The sequence below is a fragment of the Chiloscyllium plagiosum genome, chromosome 12 (genome assembly GCF_004010195.1).
Source record: "Chiloscyllium plagiosum isolate BGI_BamShark_2017 chromosome 12, ASM401019v2, whole genome shotgun sequence".
Taxonomy (NCBI): Eukaryota; Metazoa; Chordata; class Chondrichthyes; order Orectolobiformes; family Hemiscylliidae; genus Chiloscyllium; species Chiloscyllium plagiosum.
This window is the reverse complement of record NC_057721.1, coordinates 34712544-34723364: the sequence shown is the minus strand read 5'-3', so window position 1 is coordinate 34723364 and position 10821 is coordinate 34712544. Positions and strand designations below refer to the sequence as shown.

At 62.6% G+C, this 10821-nt stretch overlaps 1 protein-coding gene across 1 annotated transcript; it reads right to left on the bottom strand.

The window, feature by feature from the left end:
• Nucleotides 1-2160: 2160 nt before the first annotated feature.
• On the bottom strand, nucleotides 2161-9175 carry LOC122555496 (extensin-like). The gene is made up of 2 exons (XM_043701521.1): nucleotides 9059-9175; nucleotides 2161-2934 (listed from the first exon to the last, which is right to left on the bottom strand). Exons 1-2 carry the CDS (start codon nucleotides 9173-9175, stop codon nucleotides 2161-2163), a joined length of 891 nt encoding a protein of 296 aa, XP_043557456.1.
• Nucleotides 9176-10821: the final 1646 nt, after the last annotated feature.

Genomic DNA, 10821 nt, shown 5'->3' with positions numbered 1-10821 from the left:
CGGGTGCCACGCCTTTTTTCCAGCGAGTAGAAGGGGGAGCCGTGGTCCAGGTCCTGGAGGAGCCGGATCCGCGACCTCACGTATGCGCCCTGAGCCCCGACGAGCGCCAGGTCCCGGAGCGCAGCCTTCTTCTCTTCGTACGCCCTGAGCAGGGCCGGGTCCGCGTCAGGCTGACTGAGGCGTGACTCCAGGTCAAGCAACTCCCCGATCCTGGATTTCCGCCTCTTCGTCGACCCCCTCGCGTACTCCTGACAGAAGACGCAACGTGAGCCTTGCCCACGTCCCACCATAGCCTCAGGGAGGGGAAGCTTCCCCGCTTCCTTCTCCAGCCGGCCCAGAGTCCCTGAACCACTCGTCTTTCAGCAGCAGGTTGTTAAAGTGCCACTACGCAGAGCCGAGCCTGGCGCTGAACGGAAGGAGTTCCGCCCACACCAGGTGATGGTCCGTGCACGACACCTGCCGCGTGGAGGCCTTCGGAAAACAGGAGGCGTACGCCCGCGAAACGTACAGGCGGTCGATTCTGGATGCTCCGACCCCAGGCCTCATGAATGTGAAGGCGATGGAGTCGGGATGGAGATTCCGCCAAACGTCCACCAGGTCGAAGGACTTGACCAAGTCCCCCAACCTCTTCCCCGACGCCCAGCCAGTGCGGGCACCGCCGTGGTCCCTGCCCTCGAGGACGCAATTAAAATCTCCCTCAAGGACGACGCACTGGTTCTCGTCGATGGAAGCGAGATGAGCGGACACTTCTTCGAAGAAGCTCACTTGCTCGGCCCAGCCAGGGGAGCGTAGACGTTCACCAACTGAAGCACCGCGCCCCCCTGCCGAACCGTCAGGTGAAGCAAACGGCCTGGCACTGGCTCCCTGACCCCCAAGATCTCCGGCTAAAAATGCTGGGCCAACAGGATAGCCACCCCTCCAGATCTGCGGGTGAGGTGACTCATGTAGACCCGCCCTCGCCACTCCAGGAGCCAGGTGGCTTCGTCTCCTGGGGTAGTGTGGGTTACTTGCAAGAAGCACACCGCATACCTCCTGTCCCAAAGGACCGAGAGGGTCTGAAATCTGCGCTGTGACTCTCTGCTGCCGTTGATGTTGAGGCTGGCTATAGTCGTCTCCCCTCGCCCTCACCAGGAATGCCCCCAGGAAGTTCCTGACTCGCTTTCGCTCGTTAACGTCGAGCCCAGGCGCCTGGCGAGCAGCGTGGGCCGAACTGTACACTTTCTCAAATGAGCTCCAGCGGTCAAGTGCAGTTGGGCTCTATCCCGGCGACTCCGAGTTTCCTCGACAAATTCCCAGAGTTCCTCGAGGGGGATGAGGGGGAGATCAGTGGGGGGCACCTGGGACTCGAAAATGTCAGTGCAGACGGAGTCCGCGTCGTCCCCGGTGTCCGCCACCGATCCCGAACCCTCCTCTGGGAGGTCGCCCTCGGTCACCGACCCCTCCCCCACCGATAGGATGGGGGCTGGTCCGGCGCCGCCAACCGGCCTCAAACCCCCAGCGACCCCACCCCCAGGGTCACCGGCGGTACCTTCCTTGGCGCACCCCTTCCCAGAACGCCCCGGGTTCGGGTCATCAGGCAGCAGAGGCTCAGGGCCCCGCTCCTCTCCCGACACCAGGATGCCTGGCTCCTCGGGGAAGAGGTCATCCCCCAGGAAAAGATCATTCCCCAGGGCCAAGGCCCCCGGAAAAACAGTCTGGGAGGGAGGAGCGAGGATAACACCCTCCTCCCCTCCACCGCTCGACGACCCAGCAGAGGGTCCTCCGTCGTCGTCCGCACCATGGCCCTCGTGGTTATTAAGGTCCTCCCTAGGGGCCGGAGGTGTTGAGGCAGCAGGAGGCCCTGCTGTAGCCCCTGGGGGTTTGGGTGGGTCGGGTAGCGGTTCAGGACAGTTGAGGGGCACCGTTGGTTCGTCCCCTGGAGAGGGGCAGCGCCGCCGGTGCACTGCTGGAATGTCTTTCCCCTCCATGGGCTGGTGCCTCTTCCCCAGAGAGACCGGGGGGTATTTATGGGCCTTTCCCTCCCCGCCCGCCTTGGTGGACATGGGGCCCGAGGTCCCTCCCCCCAGCCTTTCCCCGAATACAATCGGCTGGGAGAAGACAGGGGGTGTGGCCAGGGTGGGGATGGTCAGCAGTGTCACTTCCTGCCCCGCCCCTGATTTATTAGGGGAGGGGCCCAGTTCCCTCGCCAGGGCCTGGAGACACAGTCGCTGCATGAGGTGGGGCAGCGGTGGTTCCCCCCAGGTTAGTGCCAGGGCGTGGCTGGGTTGGGCAGGGCTCGGGCTCCCCCAGGCGAGGTGTTGCAGTGCCAGGGGCAGGCTTTGAATCCCGAGGGGTTTCTCTATCGGGGTGGGGAGTGGTTGGGGGTTTGAGGGTCAGGGTTCCCGCGCCAGGGCGATGCTGGCACGGCCGCAGGGGCATTGTCGTGCTGGGTAGGTCCGGTCGTGGGCTAGGTGTCGGGGAATGGGATAGGGTGGTCTCCCCATGGGCAGGCTTGACGCGTCGCGTCTTCTTCTGTGCCTTCTGGCCGGCCGGACGCTCACCCCCCTCCCTGCCAGAGGCTGAAGTATTGGAAGCCTCTGGCTTCGGTGCCGGGGCTGGAGGTGTTGACTGCGGGGGAGGGGGAGTGGGTGCGGTGGCACCACCATCAGCCCTTGGCACGGGCTGGGCAGCCTTCTGGGTGGGGCAGTTTTTCCTTATGTGCCCAACCTCACGGCACAGGTGGCACCGCACGCCGTCCAGAAGGCGCGGTAGGCCACGCCCTCGTGGAGGACGGTGAAACTGCCCTCGGTGACTTCCTCCCGGGCCAGGCAAATAAATACCTGGCGTTGGAAGGAGTAGATGTGTCTGAGGGCAGGGTCCTTCAGACCGAGCAGGAGCGGTTGGGCCCCTGACCAGATCTCCCCTAAGGTGTTGAGGTGGGGGAGAAGGAGCTCGCTGGCAATGAATGGCGGGACATTAGAGATCACGACCCTCTGGGCTGTAACCTCCAAAGGGACGAGAGGCAAATGTGTCCCGCCCACAGTGAGCCCCCTCTCCACGGCCAGTTGGACCGCCTGCTCGATCTTCAGGAAAAATACGGCCTTCCCGTACATCCGGGCCGCAGCGACGATGGCCAGTGGGCCGACCACACTAGCCATGGCCTTGCTGCAGGCCTCGATGGACATGTTAGGGTGGGGATAGGCCTTGACCCCCAGGCGTTTGGTTAAGTGCCTGAAGGGGGTTGACGTCGCAGCCGGGGTTGGGACAGCCGAGCCCAAGGCAGCGGCTACCCCGGCACAGGTGCGGCTGGGCCCCGCGACCTTCGGGCTCGCCATACTCTGCTGCTGGACGTTGGCAGGCCCCAGGCAGCAGCGGCGGAGGTGGGCCTCCGGCAGCAGCTGTGGTGGAGGTTGTAGGGAGGGGCCAAGGCGAGTCACAGGCAGCGGTGGAGGAATCAGGCCTCAGGCGACAACAGCAGTAGAGGCAGGCCTCGGGTGAGTCCGAGGTCGGCCCTCGGTCGCAGCGGTGAGGGCAGACCTGTTGGGGAGGGTCCCCAAGGCAAGTCCCAGGCAGCCCCAAAATTGAGTCCCAGGCAGCAGCAGTGGAGGTGGGCCTACAGCAGTGGCAGTGGTGGAGGTCCTGGGAGGGGCCCCAAGGCAAGTCCCAGGCAGAAGCAGTGAGGTAGGCCCCAAGCAGCAACAGCTGAGGCAAATCTGGGCGGGGTCCTAGAGTCCAGCAGTGGGAGTGCTGGGCTCTTCTTCTTCTTTCTTCCTTCCTCTCTACATAGGGCAGCTAGTCCAGGGATAGTCACCTTCAAGGAGAGTCCTTGCACATACACTCACAATAGGCAAACACCCGGGTGGCCAGTGACAAACACTGCCCTTCACATCAGAGGGCAGTGCTGTGTGATCAAAACAGTGAGGTGGAAGGTAGGGACTAAATCAAAATAGAGTTGGAGGGAGAAATGATGCACTCCACTCCCTGCGGCGCCCACCTCTCCCTGAACAACTCCAGGGTGTTGGTCGACACCGTGTGCTCCTTCTCCAAGGACACCCGGGCCCTAACGAAACCACGGAAGAGGGGCAGGCTGTCAGCCCCAACGACCCCCTCCACGGCCCGCTGCCTGGACCTGTTAATGGCCAGTTTGGCCAGGTCCAGGAACACCCAAGAGGAGGTCTTCAGACCTGCCCTCCCTCCTCTGTACCGGGTGCCCGAAGATCAGGAGCGTGGGACTGAAGTGCAACCAAAAGCAGAGGAGGAGGTTTTTCAGAAAATCAAAAAGGGAGTGCAAACGCCCGCACCCAATATACACGTGGTCCACGGACTCCACAGCGCCACAGAACAAGCAGTTGGGCTGGGAGTCCGTGAACCACCGCAATCTGTGGTTACACTCCTACTCATTCTTTTTTTTAATGTATATTTATATATATTTTTTTCTTTTATTAAAAATTTAACCCCCACACGACCACCTAAGTGCGATCCCAGTTTCAAATATAAAAAGACAGCAACAATGACCTTTATACATAAGACAATCCAGTTACATTAAAAAAAAGTGTAGACAATACAGACCCAGCAAACCCCAGTCCCTCCCACCTTCTGGCCACTCTAAGGCAGCCTGCACCTACGCACCTTCCGGCTCTCGATCCACCCTATGCCCCTTTCAGTTAACACTCCTATTTTTTTTTTTCTTCTTTTCCCCACACTACCACCTAACTGTGGTAGGTGTGTGTGTGTGTGACACAGTGAGAGACACAAGGTGCACAAATCGTTATTCAAACTTCCACCACCAGGAAGATAGGAAAACACCCGGGTGGCCAGTGACAACACTGCCCTTCACATCAAAGGGCAGTGCTGTTTGATCAAAACAGTGAAGGGGAAGGTAGGGACTAAATCAAAATAGAGTTGGAGGGGGAAATAATGTACTCCACTCCCCACGGTGCCCACCTCTCCCTGAACAACTCCAGGGTGTTGGTCGACACCACATGCTCCTTCTCCAAGGACACCCGGGTTCTAACGTAACCACGGAAGAGGGGCAGGCAGTCGGCCCTAACGACCCCCTCCACGGCCCGCTGCCTCGACCTATTGATGGCAAGTTTGGCCAGGCACAGGAGCAGACCCACAAGGAGGTCTTCAGACCTGCCCTCCCTCCTCCGTACCGGGTGCCCGAAGATCAGGAGCGTGGGACTGAAGTGCAACCAAAAGCAGAGGAGGAGGTTTTTCAGAAAATCAAAAAGGGAGTGCAAACGCCCACACCCAATATATACATGGTCCACGGACTCCACAGCGCCACAGAACAAGCAATTGGGCTGGGAGTCCGTGAACCACCGCAATCCGCAGTTGCAGGGGATTGCTGCGTGCAGCACCCTCCACCCCAGATCCCCGAGAGAAAGGGGAAGGACTCCCGCGTAGAGAGCCCTCCACTGGGGATCCCCACCGCCCGGTGGCAAATGGGCGTGTCCGGACGGTGGATGAGGGAGAAGAGGTGGACGGTGTGCAGCAGCAGTCCATACAGGGCTTTCCTTGTTACATCCCTAAACGAAACAAAATTAAAATTTCGGAGAAGGCTCAGGTTGTGGGGCACAGGCTCCCGCGGGAAGTACGGGACCTTGGGGCCAATGTGAAATTCCGTCCGGGCTGGGGTGAGCGCGGACGGGATCCCACCCCACACCTGAGCGTCCTCCAACTGGTGCACTACGTCGGGTCCGAGCACCGCCGTTTTGAGGTGTCGGATGGCAGTGGCCACGTACCGGACGGCTACCGCTGCCCTGCTGGCTATGTCCTGCGGCAGCGTCCAGCCCAGGCCCCCGGCACCCAGCACGTCCCCGACCCTGGTCACCCCCGCCGCCGCGGCCCTCCCCTCCGACAGCCACTCGAACCCGCGAGTACGGAGGTGCGGATTCCTGACCAACGGCTCCCTGACGACAGCCGCTACTCCAGCCAGAGGGTAGGCGCGACGCGATTCGACCATGTGCCAGACAGTGATCAGGTCCTGGTAAAAGACAGGCAGCGTCTTGAGGGCGACCTGCAAACCGTCACGGTCGACGAACAGGAGCTGCGTGTCGTAGTTGAGGTTACGCACCTGGCGGAAAAACAACATTCTCTGGATGTCAGCGACAAAACCAGGAGGTGGGACCAAAGTGACCAGCCGGTACCACAGCATGGCGGCCACCAGCTGGTTTATGACCAGCACTCGACTCCTGTAAGATAGCACTCGGAGCAGTCCTGTCCAGCGGCCTAGGCGAGCCGAGACTTTGGCCTCCAGCTCCTGCCAGTTGGCCGGCCAGGATTCCTCAGCCGGGCTGGGGTAGACCCCCAGGTAGAGGAGATGGGTGGTACTCCAGCTGAACCCCCGTAACTCCTCCGGCAGAGAGTCCACCCGCCACGGGCCGACCAGTAGTCCGGAACATTTGGCCCAGTTGATCCTGGCGGAAGACGCCGCCGGGTACACGGCCTGGCACTCGCGCATCCTCCCCAGGTCAGCCGGGTCGGTGAAAGTGAGGAGCACGTCGTCGGCGTAGGCCGAGGGGGCCACCCCCGTGCCCGCGCCGCGCAGGACCAGCCCCGACAACCTCCTCCGCAAGAGGCGCAGGAAAGGCTCCACGCACAGGGAATACAGCTGGCCGGACAGGGGGCAGCCTTGACGCACTCCTCTCCCGTAGCGAAGGGGCGCCGTCAGGGACCCGTTAACTTTAACCAGACACTCTGCGGCGGCGTACAAAAGTCGGATCCGGGCGACGAACTGCGTCCCGAACCCGAATGCCCGCAGAGTCCCGAGCAGGTACTCGTGATCGACCCTGTCGGACGCCTTCTCCTGGTCGAGAGACAGGAAGGCGCTCGGCAGACCAGCCCGTCGACAGAAATGGATCAGGTCCCGGACCAGGTGGACGTTATCGTGTATCCTCCGGCCCGGGACCGTGTAGGACTGGTCCGGGTGGATCATGTGGGCCAGCACGGAGGCCAGGCGAGAAGACAACACCCTGGCGAAGATTTTGTAATCTGTGCTGAGGAGGGAGACTGGACGCCAGTTCTTTAGGGAACGAAGGTCCCCCTTCTTTTGCAGTAGGACGATGACCGCCCTGCGCCAAGAAAGGGGCAGCTGTCCGGCATTTAGACACTCCCCCAGGACCTGTGCATAGTCGCTCCCCAGGACGTCCCAGAACGCCCTGAAGAACTCCACAGTCAGCCCGTCCAGCCCCGGGGTTTTGCCCCTCGAGAGCCGGTCGAGGGCGCCGGTCAGCTCCTCCAAAGTGACGGGAGCGTCGAGCCTTCCGGCGTCCTCCGGGCTGAGCTGCGGCAGGTCCTCCCACAGAACACTGCGAGCATCCTCGCTGGATGAATCCGGAGAGAACAGAGCCGTGTAATAGTTTCGGACGTGGGCCCTGATGCCCTCCTGATCCGAGACGAGGGACCCGTCGTCGGCCAGCAGCACAAGGAGCTGCTGACTGGTGCCACGCCTTTTTTCCAGCGAGTAGAAGAAGGGAGAGCCGCTGTCCAGGTCCTGGAGGAGCTGGATCCGCGACCTCACGTACGCGCACCGAGCCCCGACGAGCTGCAGGTCCCGGAGCGCGGCCTTCTTCTCTTCGTACGACCCGCGCAGGGCCGGGTCCGCGTCGGGCTGACCGAGGCATGACTCCAGGTCGAGCAACTCCCCGATCCTGGATTTCCGCTTCATCGTCGACCCCCTCGCGTACTCCTGACAGAAGACGCGGACGTGAGCCTTGCCCACGTCCCACCAAAGCCTCAGGGAGGGGAAGCTTCCCTGCTTCCTTCTCCAGCCGGCCCAGAAACGACGAAACGAGTCCCAGAACCGCTCGTCCTCCAGCAGCAGGTTGTTAAAGTGCCAGTACGCGGAGCGAGCCTGGCGCCGATCGGAAGGAGTTCCGCCCACACCAGGTGATGGTCCGTGCACGACACCTGCCGCGTGGAGGCCTTCGGAAAACAGGAGGCGTACGCCCGCGAAACGTACAGGCGGTCGATTCTGGACGCTCCGACCCCAGGCCTCACGAATGTGAAGGCGATGGAGTCGGGATGGAGATTCCGCCAGACGTCCACCAAGGACTTGACCAAGTCCCCCAACCTCTTCCCCGACGCCCAGCCAGTGCGGGCACCGCCGTGGTCCCTGCCCTCGAGGACGCAGTTAAAATCTCCCCCAAGGACGACGCACTGGTTCTCGTCGATGGAAGCGAGATGAGCGGACACTTCTTCAAAGAAGCTCGCTTGCCTCGGCCCGGCCAGGGGAGGGTAGACGTTCACCACGTGAAGCACCGCGCCCCCCAGCCGAACCGTCAGGTGAAGCAAACGGCCTGGCACTGGCTCCCTGACCCCCAAGATCTCCGGCTGAAAATGCGGGGCCAACAGGATAGCCATCCCGCCAGATCTGCGGGTGAGGTGACTCATGTAGACCCCCCCTCGCCACTCCAGGAGCCAGGTGGCTTCGTCTCCCGGTGTAGTGTGGGTTACTTGCAGGAAACACACTGCATACCTCCCGTCCCGGAGGACCGAGAGGGTCTGGAATCTGCGCTGTGACTCCCTGCTGCCGTTGATGTTAAGGCTGGCTATAGTCGCCTCCATGTCGGAAGCTTTGTGCAACCACCACCAGTACAAATTAACAAACCTGTATCTATCTATTTATATTTACAGGGAGGACGAGTGAGGAGCACTGAAGTCCCTCGCCCTCACCAGGAGCGCTCCCAGGAAGTTCCTGACTCGCTTTCGCTCGTTAACGTCTAGCCCGGGCGCCTGGCGAGCAGCGTGGGCCGACCAGTATACTGTCTCAAATGAGCTCCAGCAGTCGAGCGCCAGTTGGGCTCTATCCCGGCGACCCCGAGTTTCCTCGACAAATTCCCAGAGTTCCTCGGGGGGATGAGGGGGAGATCTGTGGGGGGCACCTGGGACTCAAAAATATCACTGCAGACGGAGTCCGCGTCGTCCCCGGTGTCCGCCACCGATCCCGAACCCTTCTCCGGGAGGTCGCCCTCGGTCACCGACCCCTCCCCCTCCGAGAGGATGGGGGCTGGTCCAGCACTGCCAACCGGCCTCAAATCCCCGGCGACCCCACCCCCAGGGTCACCGGCGGTACCTTCCTTGGCGCAGCCCTTCCCGGAATGCCCCGATTTCGGGTCGTCGGGCGGCAGAGGCTCGGGGACTTGCTCCTCTCCCGACACCAGGACGCCTGACTCCTCGAGTAAGAGGTCATCCCCCAGGAAAAGATCATCCCCCAGGGTCAAGGCCCCCGGAAAAACAGTCTGGGAGGGGGGAGGGAGGAGCGAGGATAACACCCTCCTCCCCTCGGCGACCCAGCAGAGGGTCCTCCATTGTCGCCCACACCACGGCCCTCGTGGTTATTGAGGTCCTCCCCAGGGGCCGGAGGAGTCAAGGCAGCAGGAGGCCCTGCTGTAGCCCCTGGGGGTTTTGGTAAGTCGGGCCGCGGTGCGGGACAGTCGAGGGGCACCGTTGGTTCGTCCCCCGGAGAGGGGCAGCACCGCCGGTGCGCTGCTGGAAAGTCCCTCCCCTCCAAGGGCCGATGCCTCTTCCCCAGAGAGGGGGGAGTTATGGGCCTTCCCCTCCCCGCCCGCCTCGGTGGTCATGGGGCCCAAGGATTCCCTCCCCCCAGCCTTTCCCGGAATACGAATGGCTGGGGTAAGACAGGGGGCGTGGCCAGGGTGGGGAGGGCTAGCCGTGTCGCTTCCTGCCCCGCCCCTGGTTTATCAGGTGAGGGCGGGCGGGACAGGGGCCCAGTTCCCTCTCCGGGGCCTGGAGACACGGTCGCTGCAGGAGGTGGAGCAGCGGTGGTTCCCCCCAGGTTAGTGCCAGGGCGTGGCTGGGTTGGGCAAGGCTCGGTCTCAGGTGTCCCCGGGCGAGGTGTTGCAGTTCCAGGGGCAGGCGTTGAACCCAGAGGGGTTTCTGTATTGGGGTGGGGAGTGGGGTCAGTGGGGTTAGGATCAGGTACGGGTTCGGGGGTTTGAGGGTCAGGGTTCCCGCGCCGGGGTGACGCTGGCACGGCCGCAGGGGCATTGTCGTGCCGGTGCAGGGCAGGTCGTGGGCTAGGTGTCGGGGAAGGGGATAGGGTGGTCTCCCCGTGGGCAGGCTTCACGCGTCGCGTCGCATCTTCTTCTGCGCCTTCTGGCCGGCCGGATGCTCACCCCCCTCCCTGCCAGAGGCTGAAGTATTGGAAGCCTCTGGCTTTGGTGCCGGGGCTGGAGGTGTTGACTTTGGGGGAGGGGGAGTGGGTGCGGCGGCACCACCATCAGCCGTTGGCACGGGCTGGGCAGCCTTCTGGGTGTGGCAGTTTTCCTTATGTGCCCAACCTCACGGCACAGGTGGCGCCGTCCGCCGTCCAGAAGGCGCGATAGGCCGCGCCCTCATGGAGGACAGTAAATGAGCCCTCGGTGACCTCCTCCCGGGCCAGGCAAATGAACACCTGGCGCCGGAAGGAGTAAACGTGTCGGAGGGCAGGGTCCTTCAGACCGAGCAGGAGCGGTTGGGCCCCTGACCAGATCTCCCCTAAGGTGTTGAGGTGGGGGAGAAGGAGCTCGCTGGCAATGAATGGCGGGACATTAGAGATCACGACCCTCTGGGCCGTAACCTCCAAAGGGACGAGAGGCAAATGTGTCCCGCCCACAGTGAGCCCCCTCTCCACGGCCAGTTGGACCGCCTGCTCGATCTTCAGGAAAAATACGGCCTTCCCGTACATCCGGGCCGCAGCGACGATGGCCAGTGGGCCGACCACACTAGCCATGGCCTTGCTGCAGGCCTCGATGGTCATGTTGGGGTGGGGATAGGCCTTGACCCCCAGGCGTTTGGTCAGGTGCCTGAAGGGGGTCGACGTCGCAGCCGGGGTTG

Coding starts and splice junctions, on each gene's coding strand:
- LOC122555496 (XM_043701521.1), bottom strand. CDS start 9,175: ATGACCTCTTACTCGAGGAGTCAGGCGTCCTGGTGTCGGGAGAGGAGC. Junction 2,935..9,058: donor GAAGGGCTGCGCCAAGGAAG/GTACCGCCGGTG, acceptor ATTCATTGCCAG/CGAGCTCCTTCTCCCCCACC.